Below are 23190 nucleotides of genomic sequence, written 5' to 3'. Positions count from 1 at the left end.
AGCTTGAACACACAAAACCTGTGAGATTTTGAGCCTATTTAAATTGGTTGCATTTTTCAACCAATATTTTATTTTTGATATGTGTTTTTCTCTCTAAAATTGTGATCTTTGTCTTGCTTAATTCTATATTTCCATAATTTGATGTATGCATACACTTACATGATTGAGGCCTTTGTTTCACTGAGCTTACATACCCATATGGCCTTACCTTTCATTATCCTTTGCAAACCAATTTGAGCCTATTTTACCCCTTTGTTCTTTACTTTAGCACATCATTAACTCTAAGCGAAAAACAATAATGTCCTTAATTTGAATCCTTAGTTAGCTTAGACTAGTGAGAGTGCTTATGATTTAAGTGTGGGAAATTAGGTTTGGAAATATTTGGTTTGAGAAATGAGTATGTTTTTCCTAAAAATGTGAAAGAAATGTTTAGGAAATGTTCATGCATTCAATAAATTAATCATATACATTGAGAAAAACAAAAAAAAAAGAAAAAAAATATATAAAAAAAGAGAGAGAGAAAAAGAAAAGAAAAAGTGAAAATAAGAGAAAGGAGACAAAATGCCCCAAAGTAAGTAGTGAAAGCAATGCATATGAGTTGTACTTGAAATTAGAATGCATGAATATGTGGAAAACATGGTTAATGGATGGTTAGATATTGTATTATGATTACATGGATTATTTAAGTTAGGTGGGAAAAGTTTAAGTTAATTAAGGATTCTGATTTTAGTCCACTTGGCCAAATACAATCCTACCTTGACCCTGACCCCATTACAACCCTTAAAAGACCTCTTGATTTGTGTATTTGTGCATTAAATTTATGTTGATTGTTAGATGAAGAGCAAGCCTTAGAAAGCAAGGTTAGTGGAGAATTGAGAGAATCGAACCTAAAACACTTGAGTGATTAGAGTGTATACACTACCAGTGAGGGTTCGATGCTCAATTCCTTGTTCCCTGCTTTCATGAGCTATCTTCTTACAAGTTCACTTGCTTTTTATTGTCTGATTTGAATTAGTGAAATCCAGTTCATATTTATTCTTGAAAGATTTGTTTATTTTTAACCAAGTAAGTAGAAACATCTTAGCATGTAGTTACATTCATAGGTTGCATATCATACTCTCTATCATTCCTCTTCATCTTTATAGTTTCTCTTGAGCTTAGCATGAGGACATGCTATTGTTTAAGTGTGGGGAGGTTGATAAACCACTATTTTATGGTTTATCTTGTGCTCAATTGAGTGGTTTTTATCTACTCTTTACCCACTTATTCATACTATTTGTATGGTTTTACATTTGCCTTCCTAATTATGTGCTTTGATTGAAAACATGCTTCTTTGGACTTATAATTTCTAATATTAATCCTCTCTTATCACCATTAGATGCCTTGATATATGTGTTAAGTGTTTTCAGAGATTACAGGGCAGGAATGGCTCAGAGGATGGAAAGAAAGCATGCAAAAGTGGAAGGAATACAAGAAGTTGGAGAAATTACTAAGCTGTCCAGCCTGACCTCTTTGCACTCAAATGGCTATAACTTTAGCTACAGAGGTCCAAATGACGCGATTCCAATTGCGTTGGAAAGCTAACGTCCGGGGCTTCGATTTGATATATAATATGCTATAGTTCCTCTGAAGCTAGGTGACGCGATCGCGTGATCCATGCGGCCGTGTTGCAGTGACGGAAATCAGCGTGTTTGAATTCTTCTCCAGCGATTTTCAGGCTGTTTTCGACCCAGTTCTCGGCCCAGAAAACACAGATTAGAGGCTATAAAGTGGGGGCATGCATTCATTCATAGGAGGCTCTCATATTTACAATTTTAGGAGTAGATGTAGTTTTTAGAGAGAGAGGTTCTCTCCTCTCTCTTAGGATTAGGATTTAGGATTTCTCTTAGTTTTAGGAGTGACTCTCAATCCCAGGTTCTTTATTTTTATTTATTTTCCCAATTTAATTTATGAACTCTTCTATGTTACATATAATTTTCTTAATTAATGTTATTTGAGGCATTTCAGATTTAAGATTGCTTTGCTTTGTTTAAGATTGCCTTCAATTTAATTTAGATATTTTTCTCCCTTTTGGCTTTGGTAAAGTGATTGGTAGTACTTGAGCTATCAAACTCAGCAAGTGATTGAAATGGGCAGATTTTGCTTTAGCTAAGATTGCTCTAACACTAGTCTCCCCACAGGAGTTGACTAGGACTTGAGAATCAAGCTAATCAGTCCACTTAATCTTCCTTTGTTTAATAAAGGCTGACCAAGTGGGATTAAAACCCAATTCTCTTCACACTTGATAAGGATAACTAGGATAGGAATTCCAATTCTTATACCTTGCCAAGAGATTTTATTATTGTTATTATTTTATTTTACTTGTCATTCAATATATTCCCGCCTTACCTCCTAATAAACCCCAATTTACAACTCATAACCAATAATAAGAGCATACCTCCCTGCAATTCCTTGAGAAGACGACCCGAGGTTTGAATACTCGGTTATCAATTTCAAAGGAGTTTGTTACTTGTGACAACCAAAACGTTTGTACGAAGGGATTTTTTGTCGGTTTAGAGACTATATCTACAACGCGACTGTTTTTATGACATTCTTTACTGGCAAAAATCCCAACGTCAACTGGCCACGCGTACGCATCAGTCACGCACACACGTCATTCACGTGTATGCTGTACTTGGTCACACACACGCGTCAGTCACGTGTATGCGTCGAGGCTAACTTCTCAAATCCTTAATTTCTTGTGTTCCTTCCACTTTTGCATGCTTCCTTTTCATCTTTTGAGCCATTCTTGCCATATAACCCTGAAAACACTTAACAAACATATCACGGCATCGAATGGTAATAAAAGAGGATTAAAAATTAGCAATTTTAAGGCTTAGAAAGCATGTTTTCATTCTTAAGTACATATTAGGAAGGAATCTCAAAAACATGTTATATGGATAAGTGTGAGAATAGTTGACAAAATCCACTCAATTCTATACAAAATAAACCATAAAATTATAGTTTATCAATGAGCATAGAATTGCTAATGCTTCATCAAATATCTTTCATCCTTAAGTTACTAATGTCATATATATTAGTAACTCATATTTAACCCTAAATATATTATTACTTGTGTACACTACTACATTTTGAAGATTTAGTAACATTTCTCTTTTAACATTTGTTAAAGTGTTAGTAATGGTCATAAAATTCAATATTAAGTAACATTTATTTATAAATGTTAACAAATATATTTAGTTTTTAAAAAACTTTCTAAAAATGTTACCTATTGTCAATTAAAAGTCATTCCCAATTTCCAAATAAACAAATCTGAAGGGTAAATAGAAACCACTCACAATCGTTCTCACTCCTCCTCATGCTAGAAAAAATGCTGTAAACCCTATCTCGTTCCTCTTGAGACCTCAATCATCTCTTACTCTGCCTTCAGATTCAAATTCTCGATTTTACTCTCCACTGCGGTAAGCATTTTCTCTCTTCTTTAATTTTTTTCTATTCATGGAGTTGTTCAATTTCTCAATTGTTGCTAATTTTGATCCAAATCTAAATTATCACTGCTCGTTGTTGCTGCCAATGCTTGCCGCGTTAGCTATCGTCATTGTCACCGTTGTTGTGTATGTAGGCCCTCCGTTGCTCCTGGCTTTGTAGTCATCGCAGAACTGCCTTCGATCTTGGTCAGGCATCGTCTCTGTCACCGCAAATGCAAACGTCGCTACAAGAGTGACCTTCAAGTCTAATGCTTCATTGGTAAACCCTTACTATGTTTCTCTCTGCATTTGCTTCATGTCTTTTTCCTTGTACTTAACAACTTTCAAAACTTTCTATTCGAAAATTATTTGCTTTCTTATTTTTACAGTTAGAATTAGTACAAAGTTCACTTTTTTATGAGTTTCTGTCCCTAAATTTGCACTTAAATTTGTGGTTCTGTAATTTGTAGTTCCATTTCCATGCAAGTTAGAGAAAGAAAATTGAAGTAGTACATATGCTTTTCTCTCATAAGAGCTGGAGTTGGATTCATGTGGTGGATCTTAAAAAGAAAAAAGGCATGAGAAAATTATTATGAAAAAGAGGGTTTAAATTGGGAAATATTTCTCTTTTGTTTTAGTTCTGTGTTATGCAATATTTCCTCTTATTTCCTTCTTTAGTGTTTATGGTGTGAACTGTGAAAGTGTGAAATCCAAGTTGGGTTTGTCTTTTTGTGTGCCACACTGAGGGAGATTAAGGAGGAAAAAGCCTTTTATTCCCCTTTTCTTTCTTCTTTCTTTAATGTATGACGCTTAACTTTGTGCTATTGTCTTCCACTAATTATAGTTAACTTCCTTTTTTGCTCTTGTTAAATACAAAGATCATGTGAGTTGGTTGTTTCAAATATGTTGCTTTTGGTCACTGATATTTTCAAACAAAGGCTTTTTTAAAGAAAGGACTTTTGTTAATACCTTTTATTCTCCTGCTAATTCCACCTCATTATTACTATGTCAGCTAATTTCAGCCAATATTATAGTAAGTTGTTAATTTTAGTATATATAAAGCCCAATGATTGTAAATTTTGTTGAATTTAAGTTTTAAATATTTTTTAAATTGAATTTCAATTTTTTTATGATTGCATATGCTCTCCCACCATCATTTTCCATGCTTCAAAGTTTAATGTGAGTCAATTCTTGAGCATTTATTTCTGATTTTTGATTGCAAGTCTTTTTAATTAGCTATTTGAAACTTTTTATTTGTTTAATTAAGCATGCCAAAAATAAGCATTTTTATCTCTGGTAAGGTTGTTGTCAATTCTGGTAAGATTTGTTGGTATGATCCTTGTTCTATGGTCTCCTGTTGCTATTCCATTGCTTCCGACATTGGTTCGGAGCTGGACAACACAGACCGCTTCCAAATTTGCCGAGTTCACTTGCATCGTTGGCCTGTACACTTCAACAGTGATACCTATCATGTTATGGGGAAAAAGAATTCGTGGGTACGAAAATGCATTTGAGCAGTATGGTTTGGACTTGAAATCGTCACACTAGGTACAAGTTTGAGATGAAAATCAGTAAAAAAGTCTCAGAATAAATATCTGAAGATAGTATTGGAATGTGTTGTCAAATGTCAATATCATGTTTCAATCTTCTTCTTTGCCCCTCGAATATGTATAATAAAAATTGAAATTACAGTAACGAGAATGAATGTATTAAAATTTTTGGTGGTTCTTGCAGATATTTGAATTGTTGAAGGGCTTCCTTGGTGGCATCATCCTCGTTTTTTCAATCCATGCTGTGAATGCATTTCTTGGTTGTGCAACTTTTTCATGGCCTTGTAGTCCGTCATCTTTAGATGCTGTGACATGTTTTAAAGTGTACGGGAAAATGATTTTGGTGGTTGTTCAAGGAACTGTAATGGCCAGTGGCATTGACCTGGTAGAAGAATTGCTTTTTAGGTCATGGTTTCCGCAAGAAATTGCAGTTGATCTGGGGTATTTTCATGGAGTCATCATTTCAGGGCTAGTGTTTTCTTTATTGCAGAGGTTTGTTTTCTTTCTGGAGTTTGTTTTGGATATTATTCATGGTTATGCTTTGGCTTTCACAGCACATATATTTGGTTTCTTTTTTCCCATTCTATTAACAACACTAAGAAGTCTATGGTTTTTATGGCGGATTTTAGTTGTAGTTAGTGGTTTGTGTAGGACACAGTATTTACCAAACTAAACTGTGATGACATATATTTTCATTATTACCTCCATATTCTCATTTGCCAATTCAAAATCTTGTCATTTCTTTTGCTTTGGTTCCAGGTCCCTGATAGCAGTTCCATGACTTTGGCTTTTATCTTTGTCTCTGTCAGGTGCCCGACAGGGAAATAGAGGTAGCCTCTCAATTCCGATAGGGATACGCACTGGGATAATCACATCCACTTTTTTCTTGCAAAAGGGTGGCCTTTTAACATATAGTAACACTCTTTGGATAACCGGCACTCATCAATTTCAACCCTTCAGTGGGTTAGTTGGGTTGGTGTTTTCTTTTTCATTGGCAATACTTCTTTACCCCACACGCACACAAAAGAAGAAAGCCCAAGAATAAAAATATTCATTATAATTCTGGTAAGGCTTGTTCTACTAGCTTTTTTATCTTGTGCTTTTCTGCATTTTCATGTGTAATTTTCTTAATTAATGACATTTGTGGTGTCTTGCTATTTGCTAAGATGTGGTTGTTAAATACTTAAATTGTGCAATATCTTTAGTAAAATCTGCTAAAAAATGCAAGAACTATGAGAGGAAAAGGAATGTCTTGTTGCAGTTGGATATAGATATTTTATGTAACACTTAAAAAATGTTACCATAAATATTTTTTGTAACACTTAAAAAAATGTTATGATAAGTATTTTTTGTAACACTTAAAAAATGTTACAAAAGATCTTTAGTAACATTTTTTAGTTATATTATACTATTTTTTATTTTATTTTATACACAATATAAATATACTAAAATTAATTACTACAAAATGAAATATTTCAATAAATTCAAAAATTCACAAAATGAAAATTTTATAATCTCTTTCATTAATCAATAATCATTGTACAAATTTACTTCGTGATGCAAATAAAATGAAAAAAGAAAAAAATACTTATAGCACTTAAACTCTGAACATTCCATATAAAAAAATCAGTGTTTGTTGTGAATTAGATCAAAGATACACTGAATGATGAGGGAAAACTGAATGTGGTACATCTTCAACTTCAGCTAGCACAACTGATGATGTTCTCAATAGAAGGATAGGCATGTCAGATGGCAATTCGTCTAGCAAAATCAGGAGAACAGCTCTGAGTTGTTCAAGAGCCTGCAGGATTATGAAACCAATCAAACTCAGGTAGCATTGAAGCAGCCCCACAACATAAGTGAACACATGCGTACAAAATATAAATTTTGGGCAGGAAGATCATTTTCATTTTACATACAAATAATTAAAATATGCACTTACAGTTTCCCACCAAACATCAAATTGTGGTAAATAGAGAATTGATGGTGTAGTTCTTCTAGCTTCGCCAAATATGTATACCAAGGCCTCCTCTGGTGTCTTAGCACTAGGATCTGACAGAAGAGATAGAAGTTCTAATGAATGTTCTTGTTAAGATATAGATAAGAAAAGCATTCACTTATTAAGATATAGAGAATAGCAAACCCAACCCTGCAAAGTAAATATATATTATCCTCACTACAAATAAATCACAGGAAGAAAAAAGTAATCATCATAAATAGATGACAGAGCTGGAAGGATAGTTTTTCCATTATCAAAGGAAAGTCACACACCTTGCCAATATTGCTCAAATTTGAAGAACTCTTTAACAGAACACACTTAAAATAACAAATTGAAAACAATATCAATACCTTGATTTTCAGAGCCATTAGACAACTAATTCCAACTGTAACAAGACATTCCTTTTCCTCTCATAGTTCTTGCGTTTTTTAGCAAATTTTACTAAAGATATTGCATAGTTTAAGTATTTAACAACCACATCTTAGCAAATAGCAAGACACCACAAATGTCATTAATTAAGAAAATTACACATGAAAATGCAGAAAATCATAAGATAAAAAGCTAGCAGAAAAACCTTACCAGAATTGACAACAACCAGTGACGGTAGCGCGCGGTGAAGGCGAGCAAGAGAAGAACGAGACTAGAACGGCTGAAATGGAGTGAGGGGAAGCAGAATGAGACCAAAAGAATGAAAATGACAATGAAGATGGCGAGCCGAGAGTGAGTGAGTGTGGGGGTCAGCAAAGAAAAAAAACACAAAACTTTCAACAAAGAAGCGAGAATTAGAAGAAACGTTGAAAAATGGTAACCAAGATATGAAGGAAAAAATATAAACATTTGACTATTTAATAAAATAAAAACACCATACACAAATTACAACTATCGCATAATCACAAGCTGTAATACTCACTGGGCAAGCTGAGGTGTTGTAGCAGGTGGAGCACTAGGTGTTGTTGCCACTTTCTCTCTAAGACCCTAAACATTTCAAACACACAAGTGTGAAAATTATAGTTATACAAAATGAATTTCTTGTCCTTTATTATTATAAACAAGTCTAAAACATTGAAACGCACACTATGATCATATTAGAATAATGCTACTATTCTTCTGCAAGAAATTTTTTTGAACAAAATTAAAAATAAATCGGAACAAGCATGAAACGAAAAAGTAGCAAATCATCACCTTAATTCTTAAGAGATGTACAAGAATACAACTAACAAAAAGTTTAGCAATTAGAAAAATTCCAGCAGGTAAGATGATTAGTCCTCCTTTCTTCACCCATACACAAATCCAACCATCTTTATAATTCCTTACATCAAAGTACCCTAAGGTGAAGAAGTAAAGATTTAGGCTTTAGCAATGTAACATGGTGAAGAAAGTCACTAGGTATTGACGGAGAACAATGAAAAACAAAAGAAAATTGCACCTACCAGTTCCAGCAACACAATAGCGGATCTCCTCGTCGGTGTGAAAATGCTCTTCAAAGAAGCTTTTGATCTTCTCTTCATAGCTTGGCAATTTCTCTGGGCAGACCTCATAGACATCTTGCAGAAAATGTACCTCAAGTCAATCTGTAAAAGAGGCATTAACATACAGCAAGAATTTTCATAAAGTCATGTTTTTGCATTTTATTCATTCTTATTTGCATATAGTTATTTGTTTTGAGTTTAGGAGTTAGTTCTAAATGAGAGTGTGGCACATGAAATTGTGGAAATGAACATTCGCATAACAAACCATGTAGGAGTAACCGCGTTCTTCACAAATCTTTTTCAGCTCTGGATTTGTTTCATAGTTATTAGCATCTAATCTCTAGCTAAGCACTCCAAGTTCTGGAATGTTAACATAATAAAGTAAAATATCTGAGTGTAAACAGTGTTACCATAAAAGTTCTCAATGACACAACTATAACTGGTAGCCTACCATCATATATGTGAAGGGTTTGATGTAGTATCCTCTAGTTCATCAATGATATTATTCATAGAACCACCTTTCAATCCTCTACTTAAATTCAATGGCCTTTATATTGACTAAAATTAACAAAAACTATAATATTGGCTGAAATTAGCTAATATAGTAATGATTTTTTAATAATAATAATAATAATAATAATAATAATAATAATAACTTAATATACAAGGTAACATATAAACATTACAGACTTGGGCTATGATAAAAAAGACAGTAAAAACCTTTCTTCTGAGAAATCAAAGGCAGAGGAGAGATTCCTGATGCATGAGTTTTATCATTCTTGCCACCCTCTTTCACACGTAGTATTAATTGAACAAGATGCATCTTCTAATTTAAGACCTGGCTCCGAAAAACTCTGTTTTGTAGTGAACTTGAACATGTTGCTGTGCAGCAGCAGAAGGCGCCACTTTGGATACATCGTTTCTGCTAGCCTTGGCCAGCTTGCTCTTCTAACCTTGGCAATAGTCACAAACACCACTCTTCAGCAAGGACAATGATACTGAGAAACTTTCCATGAATGCAGTACCAATCAACCAACAAGAAAATACTTTTGTTAAGAACCTGAACTTTAGTTGAATTGAAACAGCTCCTGTATGTATTCTCACAGAAAACATTAGTAACATCCTGAAGAACAGCTTTCTTCTTACGCTGAAGAAAAGCATTATCAGAAAGTGCTCTTTTTGGATTGGCTCGCAACTGCGACTGCTTCTGATTGTGCTGCTTTGCTGGTTCCTTCACATTGAAATATTTTTTTCTCTGACTTCATTATAGCTTAGAAAACAATTCCAGAATAAAAATGAAAAATTTCACAACTGCCCTTCAGAATTGAACAATTACAATTTTGATACATAGCATCAGCTGGAAAAACTTGAGAACAACATTAGGAAATATAAACATATAACTACACCCCACACAATGTAAACAACATACCCTTCTTCAGAATCAATGTTCCACTGACAAAGGCCAATAGCAGATGCAGATAAGATGGAGTTAGGAAGACATGAAGTTTGCAAAAGTTAAAAATGAGCTGAAGTGTTTATGGATCACACTCTTGCATTACTTACATTACTGCCATGGTAACACTGATATGATCTATGAAAGGGATTTCAGATTTCAAATTTGAATTCCAACCAGAACAACAATAACACGAATCAACAGCAATGTTAGATCAAGCAGGATTTCAGTATCCAAATTCAGAATTGCAATTAAATTTAACTCTAAATCCAGAAAAATCACTTACTTTCAGAAATAATTACGAAGAAAGTAGTAGATTGTAACAATAATAGAGAACTCAACATCTTTTGATGAGTCCAACAAACCCGCTTTTCTCGTGGGGTTATCAGCAGCGACCTTCGCGTTTGCAGTGACAGAGACAATGCCTGAGGGCAGTGACCGAGATCGGAGGTGGTTCTGCGATGACTATAAGCCAGGAGCAACGGATGGCCTACCTGCACATAGACAGTGACAATGATGATAGCTAACGTGGCAAGCAGAGGCAGCGACAATTCAAATCTGGATCGAAATCAGCAACAGTTGAGAAATTGAAGAACTCCGTGAATAGAAAAAAAATTAAACAAGAGAGAAAATGCTTACTGTAGTGGATCGGAGAGTGAAATAAAAAATTTGAATATGAAAGCAGAGCAAGAGATGATTGAGGGTTAAGGAGGAGCGAGATAGGGTTTATAGCGTTTCACAGCGTGAAGAGGAGTGAAAATGATTGTGAGTGGTTTCTATTTACCCTTTAGATTTGTTTATCTGGGAGTGACTTTTAATTGACAATAATAGGTAACATTTTTAGGAAGAATTTTATAAAAATTAAATATATTTACTAACATTTATAATAAATGTTTGTTAATATTTAATTTTATGACCATTACTAACACTTTAACAAATGTTAAAAGAGAAATGTTACTAAATATTCAAAATGTAGTAGTGAACTGTCCTTCCAGCTTTGCTATCTATTTATGATGATTACTTTTTTCTTCCTCTGATTTATTTGCAGTGAGGAGAATATATATTTGCTTTGCAGGGTTGGGTTTGTTATTCTCTATATCTTAATAAGTGAATGATTTTCTTGTCTATATCTTAACAAGAACATTCATTATGACTTCCATCTCTGCTGTCAGATCCTAGTGCAAAGACACCAGAGGAGGCATTGGTATACATATTTGGTGAAGCTAGAAGAACCACACCATCAATTCTCTATTTACCATAATTTGATGTTTGGTGAGAAACTGTAAGTTCATATTTTAATTATTTGCATATTAAATGGAAATGATCTCCCTGCCTAAAATTTATATTTTGTACGCATATGTTCACTTATGTTGTGGGGCTGCTTCAATGCTACCTGAGTTTGATTGGTTTCGTAATCCTACAGGCTCATGAACAACTCAGTGTTGTTCTCCTGACTTTGCTAGACAAATTGCCATCTGACATGCCTATCCTTCTACTGGAAACATTCTTAGTTGTGCTAGCTGAAGTTGAAGATGTACCACATTCAGTTTTTCCTCATCGTTCAGTGTATCTTTGATCTAATTCACAACAAAACATTGATTTTTTTATATAGAATGTTCATAGAGTTTAAGTGCTATAAGTATTTTTTTTCTTTTCTCATTTTATTTACATTATGAAGTAAATTTGTACAATGATTATTGATTAATGAAAGAGGTTATAAAAATTTTATTTTGTGGATTTGTGAATTTAATGAAATATTTCATGTTGTAGTAATTAATTTTAGTATATTTATATTGTGTATAATATAAAATAAAAATAGTATAATATAACTAAAAAAATATTACTAAAGATCTTTTGTAACATTTTTTAAGTGTTACAAAAAATACTTATAGTAATATTTTTTTAAGTGTTACAAAAAATATCTATAGTAACATTTTTTTAAGTGTTATATAAAATATCTATTATAACATTTATTAAGTGTTACAAAAAGTTATCTATGGTAACATTTTTCTAAGTGTTACAAGATATATGTATTGTAACATTTCTTTAAGTGTTACCAAGAAAAGTATATTGTAACATATCTCATAATATTACTATAGAAGATCTATTGTAATATTTTTACTAAATGTTATTAAATCTTTAGAAAAATATTAATAAAACTCTTTAGTAACATAGGATATATTTAACATTTGTTAAAATGTTACTAATATATATAGGTAACATTTTAATATGATTTAGTAACATTTTTTAAATGTTAGTAAAAGTCAATTATATAGTAATAGTAATAATATATCTAATTTTTATAATTATCCATTTAAGATATTTATAATTTAAACCGTTGACTTGGTTACACTAAAATTTGACATCTGCCCCTTTACCCTTACTGAATCACCTTCCACTAAATTAAATAGCCGAACCATTACTTGGAAAAAGGAAGGAATAGAAATGTGGAATCACATAAAGGAATGGTGTTTCATTAAACATAACATCACCACCAATTAATATCATTTCCTTGTTTCTATTCATTTTCGGCCAAAGCCAAGAGAGAACCGTGAATCAAATTAAACCTATGGGCATCTTAATTAAGATTATTATTCAATGAATAATAATTTCCTTGGTTCCTTTCTTTGGCTTAAGCCATTAAGGAAGCAAAGATTAATAAAAGCCAAACGTGGCTTATGCATGCATATATAAATATATAAACATGATACATAACCTATTTCATTAAATCACCAAAACATCTTTATTTGTTTCATATTTGTTCCCTTCTTCACCGAACTCATAAGAAAGGAAATAAGGAAAGGAAAGGCCGAACCTTGCAAGGAAGAAAACCATAACCTCACTAAAATTTTCGACTTCAATTTTTTGTGATATGTAACTCCAATTAAAAATTTAATCTGATAAAAGTATTTATATCCTCTTTCTTTACGTGTTGGTGTCATTTTTGTTCGGTAGAAGTTGACGGTAACATAACTCCCCTTCTTCTTGAGTTCGTCCAATTGGAGTTCTAGGAGACACAGATGATTTTTGACGTTTTTTTCTTCTGCAGCTCGATCAAAAATTTTTTCTGGAGTTTTGTTGATTTTGAATTCGTACGGAGGTAGAATTTTGATAAATTTATAATAATTAAATATGAATTTGATAAGTAATTGTTGATTTGGTTGATTATTTTTTGAATTTGAATGAGTTTATGTTGAATTATTGTTGTTGCTTGTGATTTGTTAGTTTAGCTATGAGAAACAGCTCAATTGTGGTAGTTTTAATGGTTTTGGGACTGTTTTGATGTGGTATTTTGAGAAAATTGATGAGATTTGGTGGTTGAAAGATTAAATTAAAAGTTGAGAAAAATCGATAATCGAAAGATTCGAAAATAGATTAAAATACAAGTAATATTTTGAAAGGGAAGGGCTAAGGGTTTCGATTTTGGCATAAGAGGAAAATTAGTATTTAAACTTTATTTTTAAAGGGTAACATTGTATTTGTGTATAAAAAATGAGGTAAAATTTATAATTATATAAGTTTTCAGGTATTTTGGGTAATAAGTAAAGTTCAGGGATAAAATGGATATTTTATAAAAGTTCAGGTCATTTTTATAAATATGAAAATAAGTGAGGGTTCAAATATAATTTTATAAAATATTGAGATTAAAATAGAATATTAAAAAATTCATGATTTAGGAAGTAATTAATAAAAGTTTTAAAAATAAGATTTTATAAACTAAGTATTAAAAGAAGATTATAAATATTATTTTAAATACTTCTTTAAAATTACTCATTTACGAATATAATTTATATTATGGAGTGATAGGAAAGAAAAGAAGAGAGAAAGATGAGGAAGAAAAGAAAAGAAAAAGAATAAAAAGAAGGATATATTAAGTAAAAGGATCTCTGCCACAGAAGAGTAGAGAACAAAGATTAAAAGAATTTGATGAACGTCTGCCACAGTAGAGAAGATAGAAAAAGAAAGTATTAATTAAAGGATCTCTACCGCAGTAGAGTAGAGAGCAAAGATTGAAAAGAAATTGAGTACTGTTAGGGCCTTAATGCCAAGTGTCTAGTGGGGACGGCGATGCGTAACGCTCACTTGACACTATAGGGCGACTTAGTGGGGATGGCGATGCGTAACGCTCACTGGATTCTGAAAGAAAAGTTTCCCCATGAGGACGGCGATGCGTAACGCTCATGGAGGGGACGTTGGCTGAGATAAGGACGGCGGTACGAAACGCTTATCTCAGGGCCAGTGTCGAAAATTGGGCAACAAATTGACACATGAGAACATGGCCTGTGTAGGACTAGACATGCATCATACTTGTTTGCGCATATCTCTATGTTGTGAAATTCTTTGAACGTGTCTTTGTACTTTTTTGTTAATTGACTTTTGAGTGAATTACTTGTCATGCTTTGTTGAAGTTTGTCTGTGTTCTGTGGTGTGTTGCTGTTCACTAAGGATTAAAATAAAATGAACCTAATTATCTACCCCGACCCAACTAAGAATTTTTCAGTTCTTACCTCTTCCTTTTTCCCCTTTAGATGTAAACAGGACCATTGCAGGATATGAAGGTGATAGTAATCTCGTCTTTTGGCTGCAATGATTGATCAGGAACAGTAAGAGCCGATAGTGTATTTTGGGTGGCGCCTTCAGCTTAGTGTAGAAATTTTGGTTTAGTCTCTCACTTTTGGATAGATCTACTGAGAGATTAGGAGTTGTACAGAATGGCTAGATTAGTTCGGATTCTAGATTATGGGCTTCCTTTATGGGCCAAGGCCCAGAACGTTATATATCTGTATGTACGTATAAGTATATATAGTAATAAGCAGTATAAATTGGTACACTGATCTGACTTCTGTATGACTCTTGTTTATAATGTTTGTGATGTACATTATTATACTTATCTTACTTGCTGCTTTACTCATTGGTTTCCTGTAATTCTGTATGTGAATGTTTAAGCTTTTTGAAATCCACCGTTTTCGTACCAAGATTTTCACGTAAAAAGGAGAAAGTTTCCAAGAAAAATCAATCTCGTCCTAACATAATTACAGACTTAATAATAAGTAATAGTTAAGTCTAGGAAGGCAAGTTAGTAACACTCAGTTTTCAGTATGATCATGACGTACTGGAAATTGGGTCCTTACAAAAAATAGTTCAACGCATTTGCAAACGTGTAGAGCAGGTAAAAGTGTAAAAGTTAAGTTACAATCATCCCACAGAGTTCAACAACTAAAATCCGGAAATAAAATTCAACAAAAACAAATGATAAACCAATGTTTTAGAAACAGTTTTTCAGTTGGAACATCAAGGAGCAGCCTTAATTAAAAGCTCAGAAACCAAACAAAAGCTGTAATAAGTATAAGCAATATTCACAATCAGAGCAATATGCATAATCAGAGCTGTGTAAAATAATAGTTTAAAACAAAGAAAATTTACAGCCAGTCTCAAGCATTATAAGTTTAACAGTTTCAATATAATTATTTAAATTTATTTTCTACAACACTTACTCCCTCTTTTGTTATCAAAGAGGGTAAACCTACAAAAAAAATATTCAATATGCAAACCACAAGTGCAAAACAGGTAATAATGTTAGTGTCATCAGAAATTGTAAGAAATTGTATCATCAGAAAATAGATTGTAAGAAAAGAGCAGCATCAAACAGGGCTAGACATCAGATCCCTCATCCTCGGTTGTAAGAGGATCTTCTTCTTGATCAGTCATGGCTTGGTCGTCATGCAAGTAGTGTGTAGAGAAAGAGATTGTGAAAGGTGGAGTAATGAGAAAGATGAGAAGTTAACACTTAATAACTGCTTTGAATGCTCAAAAATTCTTTGAAAACACAAACCAATTTAATAAACGAGATTCAAGAAATTTTGAATTTTAAAAATAATGAAAGCAGATTTGAAATGATAAGTCAAATAAAATATTGAAAAGAATTTGAAATTGATTTGACTTGAAAAAGGATGAATGCAAATACTCCCTTTTTGGTATAAGTGATCAAAATAATCAATGAGGCACACTTCAAAAAACAAAACAACTTTCTCTTGGGCTTAGTGGTGGTTTTAAAAATACATATTGGACCACCAAGGATTTAGTTCAGATCCAGATTTATTTAAAATTATCAACACATAGTTTGAACTCCATAGAACCTAGAGGGAGTCATCATCTGCCCACTTTTGTCTCCCTGCGACCGTTGAAAAAGCAATAGTAGCTTGCTTCTTGCTTGACAACACATTCAAAGATTGTCCAAGAAGGCAACAAATCCCTGAAGTGCTTCTTCTATTCACATGATCTCACAAAATCTGCATCACAATACCCAACTACACAGAATACATCAGTTTTAGGATACCAAAGACCATAATCAACAGTGTCATTAATGTAATCTTTTTTACAACAGAAAAATGTGATTCTTTGGGTTGTGATTAAAATCTAGAACACACACCCACACTATGAATAATATTCGGTCTAGAGGAGGATAAATACATGAGAGATCCTATCATTCTTCTATATCTTGTTTCATCAACATATTTTCTCTTTTTTTTTTTTATCATTTTCAAGTTTGGAATTTGGATGCATAGGTGTACTCATTAGTTTAGAATTTTCTAAACTAAATTTCTTTACTAACTCTTTGGCATATTTACCTTGGTGTACAAATATTCCACTAAGAGTTTGTTTGATTTGGAGTCTTAGGAAGAATGTGATTTCTCCCATCATACTCATATCAAACTCATTAGTAATTAATTTTCCAAATTCATCACACAAGACTTTATGTGCCGATCCAAACACAATGTCATCCACTTAAACTTGAACAAGTATAAAATGATCATTAGATTCTTTAATGAAAAGAGTAGTATCCGTAGTACCCATTTAAAAGCCATTTTTTAACAAGAAAGAACTAAGTCTTTCATGCCAAACTCTTGGAACTTGTCTCAAACCATAAAGAGATTTGAAAAGTTTAAAAACATGATTTAGGAAATCTTTATTTTCAAAATCGACGGGTTGAGCTACGAATACTTCCCTCTTAATAAAGCCATTCAAAAAAAAAAAGCACACATAACATCCATTTGGAAGAGTTTAAGTCCTTTATAGGTAGCATAGGCAAGCAATAATATTATTACTTCCATTCTAGCTACCGGAGCAAGTGACTCACCAAAGTCAATTCTCTCCTCTTGATCAAACCATTGAGCTACTAATCTAGCTTTATTTCTAACAACACTACCATTCTCACCCAATTTATTTTTAAAGATCCATTTGGTACCTGTTACCTTCTTACTATTCGGATAAGGAACTAGAGTCTAAACCTCGTTTTTCTCAATTTGGACCAGCTCTTTCTCCATTGCCTTTATCCAAGAGGGATCTTCAAGTATTTTCTTTACATTTTGGGGTTTCACTTGTGATATAAGAGCAAGGTTATTGAGTTTGGATCTCTTTCTACTTGAGAGTCTTATAGTAACTCTATGAGAGAAATTTTCAATGATGATTTTATGTGGATAGTTCTTCAAGAATTTCCATTCTCTTGACTTTGGTGAGGTAATCTCAGGTTGAGTATGAACAGGATCAGTTCCATTGAGATTTTCAGAAATCTCTATATCAGCAAGAGACAAAACATAATCGTCTCCTAAATTCTGGTCTCTAGAATCGTGAACATCATCTTCCATTGTAAGTTCAGGTTTGTCTTTTCTTTGAATTCTATCTAAATTTTGTGCAATCTCAATTCCTGTATCAATTTTCTCAATAACACTTAAAATGGAGTTAGAATCACAAAAAGTGACATTTATGAACTCGTTAATTATTCTATGTTCTTTGATGTAAACTCTATAAGCTTTACTAGTGGTTGAATATCCAACAAAGACACCTTCATAAGATTTTGGATCAAATTTTTTAAGATTATCTTTAGTGTTTAACACAAAATATTTGCATAAAAAACTATGAAAGTACTTAAGATTGGGTAGTACTCCTTTCCAAAGTTCATATGATATTTTTTTTAAAAATTTTTTAATAATAGTTTGATTCAAAATATAGCTTCAGCCTAAAGGAATTTTGGAATTTCATTTTCACAAGACATAGCCCTAGTCATTTCTTGAAGACTTCTCTTTCTCCTTTCAACCCCATTTTGTTGAGGTGTTATAGGATATGAAAAATTATGTGAAATACCAAATTCATCACAAAATGCTTCAAAATCTTGGTTTTTAAATTTATTTCCATGATCACTTCTAATGGAGACTATTTTCAAATCCTTTTCATTTTGAATCTTTTTGCGTAAAGTTGAAAACCCAAGAAAGGCACCATTCTTATGAGCTAAGAAAAGAATCCATCCAAACTTAGTATAGTCATCAAACACCACTAAGCCATAGTGCTTACCACCAATACTTTGAGTCCTTGTAGGACCAAAAAGATCAATATATAGCATTTCTAATGGTCTTTTGGTTGATATGTCATCCTTGGGTTTGAAAGAATTTTTAGTTTGTTTACCCAATTGGCATGCATCACACGTGATGTCTTTGTCAAATTTTATTTTAGGATGACCTCTAACCAAATTCTTTTTCACAAGTTTAGAAATTTAAAACATGCTTGCATGTCCTAATTTCTTTTGTGCCACAACTATTTTTCAGATTCCATGGAAGTAAAACAAACTACATTTTGTTCTTTTAATTCCTCTAAGGTTAGTCTATACATATTGCATCTTTTAGCTCCAAACAATATTTTACCGATTTTTTTATTCACACCACCAAGAATTTCAATTTCTTGAAAATAACCAAATAATGTAAATCACACAATTGGCTAATGCCTAGAAGATTGTGTTTTAACCCATCAACTCAAAATACATCATCAATGAAAGTTGAGAAACTCTTACCAACCTTACCTAAGGCCACAATTTTTTCTTTACCATTGTCACCAAAAGTCACAAAGCCTCCATTGTATTTATCAAGCATGATGAAGAAAGTGGACTTTTCGATCATTTGTCTAGAGCATTCACTATTCAAGTATCACATGTCTATCTTCTTCTTTAATGTTAGGCAAAACTGCTCAAAATTTTTAAGTGACCTTAGGTATCCAAACTAATTTGGATCCTTTGAAGTTAATCCTTCTTAGTTGCCCAAGTGCATTAAAATCACAAACAACCTTGTATGTTTTATTTTCTAGTATTCTTTTGTCAATAAAGCATTGAAAAAAAGAGTGACTAGGTTTATTGCAATTAAAATAGTGATTTGTGTGAGCACGTTGCTGAACACGATTTAAGGTTGTTGATGGTGATTAAAAGATTTGAATTTTTTGGTATTTGAAAAGGGTGCATTTCTTTTGAAAGATCCATCTCTAACATTAGTACCTCCTCTTGCAAAAAATCTTAAATTAGAATTTCTTAACACATATGGGTTTTTAAAACGTGAGGCTCTTTTGTGAAAGAATGGTTTTCTAAAAACGGCCTCATTATTAGAGATGTAACCCAGACCAGAGTTATTTAAAGCAGGTTCAGATTTTGATTAAGATGTATTTTTATCAAAATATGACTTTTCAAAGTCAGCATCAATATTAGATGAATATCCAGGGCCAGATTTATCAAATGATGATTTTATTTTTGAAGATGATACGGTGAATTTTGCAAGTGATTTTTTATTTTTACAAAATTACATCATTTTTGTTTCATGTCCTAAAACTGATTTTTCAAACAAAGGTCTTTGATTAGAAAGTAATTTGTCCAAGTTGCTTAAACTATGAACAAATTTTGCTAATCATTATTCAAATTTTTGATAATTTTATTTAATCTTTTATTTTTAGCAACAAGTTCTTGAGAGTGATCAATAATGTGCTTTCCTTTGAACTTTTTAATTTTAGATTTTAAAAAATTTATTTTTTGCATTAAGATCAAAAGCACATTCAGTCTCCTTTACCTTTTCTTAAAAAAAAAAAACTCATTTTCAGCATTCAAAATTTTATTTTCAGATTTGCATTTGTTATATTTATTCAGTAATTTTTCAGAATGGTGAGTGAGATTATCAATAGTAACATGCAAATCATCAAAAGATAAGTCATAGTAATTTACCTCTTCTTGTTGATCTTCACCAGCCATGAAACAGATTCGTGCTTCATCTTCGAAGTCTTCTTCCTCATTTGAGTCAATCTTAAGTTCCTCCCAAGAAGCCATAAGTCCCTTCTTCTTGTTCTTCTGAGACTTGTCTTCTTTTTCCAGTTTTGAATAGTCATATTTGTAGTGTCCAGCTTCTCTACAGTTGTGACAAATGACCTTTCTTGAGTCCTTCTTTGGTTCTTTTGAGCTGCCACCTCTGCTTTTTCTTTTGATTGTCATCATCCTTCTAAGTTTTATAGCAAAAAATACAAATTCGTCATCTGATAAACAGTCACTAGATTCATCATCCAATGATTCAGTGCAAGATTTAAGAGCCACTTCTTTCCTTTTTGAATTATTTTTTATGTGAGTGATTTCATATGCTAGTAACTTTTCTCTCATCTCATCATAGGTAATTTGACTTAGGTTACTACTTTCAGAGATAATAGTAGCATTAGTTTTTCACTCTCTTGTCAAGCTTCTCAAGACTTTCCTCACTAGCATCTGTTCGGAATGAGTAATCCCCATAGCATCCAAACTATTAATGATGATAGAGAATCTCTCGAACATGTCATCAATTGATTCTCCTTCCTTCATAGAGAACATCTCATACTCTTTACTCAGCATGTCAATTCTGGTTTCTTTTACTTGTGCGGTGCCTTCATGTGTGACTTGGAGCTTATCCCAGAATTTTTTTGCTGTTTTACATCTTGAAACTTTTCGGTATTCCTCAAAGCTGATTTCACAGTTTAGCATGTTGACAGCCTTGGCCTTGAGGACCATTTATGATTATTTTCCACAGGTTGTAATCCACTAACTAAAAAAAGATCTTCATTCTTTCTTTTCAATAGTTATAGTTTTTTCATTGAAGAATGAAAGTCTATTGTTGGACTATCCTTCTGTCAAAGTATAAGCCACTATGTTGAAACCCATGTTGTTCGCCATCAGGATCTTTCCTCCAAGCTATGAAGCTTGATCTCTTTGAGACCAAGCTCTGATACCAATTGATTGTTACTAGTGGCTAAGAGAAAGCAGGGTTGAATCTTGGCCTCTTTTTTCAATGAGACTTTTAACCTTGAGTTCAATAGAGAAACTTTGAGTAGAAAATAGGATAGATTATAGTTTTGTCTCTTAACGTGGTAAGAGATACTTCTGTTTTGTCTCCTATACTGCAGAACCAGAAATAGAGAAGAGAAAAGAGAATGACACACAGATGTATCCTGGTTTGGCTTCTTAGTGCAATGTAGTCTACATCCAGTCTCCATCACAACTGTGACAAAATTTTACTATCTTTTAATGGATTACAGTCACCAATTTCCCCCTAGGATCTACCCAATCCTATCTGGGACAAATCTATTTTCTAACTCAATCTGAATTTGTCTAGGACTCAACCTAGCTTTCAACAACTAAGTGCTAACCCAACTTGCAAGGAAATTCCCTCAGGATCATGACGACAAAACAGAAATACATACAAAGAATTTTTGAGATAACTATGATTTTTTTCTCAAAGTTTAACTCTCTACCTTTTTTTCACTCATTGGATTTTTCTTACAAACCTCACCATTTTGCCTTTTACCAATGAAAAAAAGAAAGACTAAACTAAGAAAAAGAAATACAAAATGAAAACCATGAAGGAGAAGAATAAACAGCTCAAAGAGCTATGGGAACCCAAACATGTGCTCTCAATCCTTGCTCCAATCTGATAAACCCATATTTTATGATATATTTTGTGCCTAATTTAAGTGATTTATTTAATCCTTCACTCACTTATTCATGTTAATTGCATGGTTTTACTTTCCCTTCTTTATTATATGATGTAAGTGAAAAAAACATGTTTCCTATGCTTTAAAAGTAATTATTTTAATTACCCTTTATTTCCATTCGATGCCGTGATTCATGTGTTGAGTAGTTTCAGATCTTCTAAGGCAGGAATGACTTAAAGGATGGAAAAGAAACATACAAAAATGGAAGGAAAGCACAAAATGGAGTTTTTGAAGAAACTAGCAGCGACGCGATCGCATGGATGACGCGGCCGCATGCCAGCGCGAAATGGCAGTGACGCGACCGCGTGATTGACGCGATCGCACGCCTTAAGCGAAACGCATATGACGCGGACGCATAACTGAAGCGACCGCGTGATAAGGAAAACTCCAGATGACGCGACCGCGTGACCCACGCGGACGCGTTACAGAGGCCACGCACCAGAAATTACAGAAAACACTCCTAGCAATTTTTGAAGCCCTTTTTGGCCCAAATCCAAGTCCAGAAGGCACAGATCAGAGGTTATGAAGTGGGAGAATGCATCCATTCAGAAGGGGAGTCTCCATTTATTCACTATTCATGATTTAGATGTAGTTTTTAGGGAGAGTTTCTCTCCTCTCTCTCTTAGGATTAGGATTTAGGATTTTTCTTGCTTTCAACCCTTTTTATCAGGTTCAACTTTCCTTTTAATTAATTATTTTCTCAATTTGACTTCTGAACTTTTCTATGTTACAGATGATTCTTTTAATTAATGTTATTTAAGGTATTTCAGTATATTATTGCTCTCTTTTATTTATGTTACTGTTGCTTCCAATCTGAAGATATTTTTATCCGAATAGATCTACTTTTTCCCTTTTGGTCTTGGTTAAGAAATAAGTAACTCAGGAGTTATCAAACTCAACATGATTGATAATTGTTACCTTTGCTAATTGAATTAAACTTCAATAATCCCAATCTTTTCTTAGGAAGTAACTAGGATCTGAAGATCAAACTAATTAGTCGCTTGACCTTCCTTTGCTTTAAGTAAAGGTTAACTAAGTGGAATTAAGATTCAATTTTCATCATCATTGATAAGGATAACTAGGATAGGACTTCCAATTTCTCATACTTTGCCAAAGGTTTATTTTACAGTTATTTATTTATTTTACTTGCCATTTAAATTACCTGTTCCTCATCTTCAAAACCCCAATTTACAATCTTCATAACCAATAATAAGAACATACTTCCCTGCAGTTCCTTGAGAAGACGACCCGAGGTTTAAATACTCGGTTATCAATTTTTAAGGGGTTTGTTACTTGTGACAACCAAAACGTTTGTAAGAAAGGTTGATTGCTTGGTTTAGTAACTATACTTGCAACGAGAGTTTACTATAACTTCTAAACCATCAATCTTCAGTTCTTCAAAATGGCGCCGTTGCCAGGGAACTGCAATCGTGTG

The 23190-nt window shown here is 32.9% G+C and overlaps 1 protein-coding gene across 1 annotated transcript; it reads right to left on the bottom strand.

The window, feature by feature from the left end:
• LOC107636638 lies at positions 20455–20775 on the bottom strand. Its single transcript, XM_016340135.1, has one exon. It carries the CDS (start codon positions 20773–20775, stop codon positions 20455–20457), a length of 321 nt encoding a protein of 106 aa, XP_016195621.1.

Source organism: Arachis ipaensis, chromosome B04, assembly GCF_000816755.2.
Source record: "Arachis ipaensis cultivar K30076 chromosome B04, Araip1.1, whole genome shotgun sequence".
Taxonomy (NCBI): domain Eukaryota; kingdom Viridiplantae; phylum Streptophyta; class Magnoliopsida; order Fabales; family Fabaceae; genus Arachis; species Arachis ipaensis.
This window is presented reverse-complemented; position numbering and strand designations above follow the sequence as displayed.

What these genes read in the sequence shown, in the direction of transcription:
- LOC107636638 (XM_016340135.1), bottom strand. Translation starts at nt 20,775, where the DNA reads ATGGTCCTCAAGGCCAAGGCTGTCAACATGCTAAACTGTGAAATCAGC.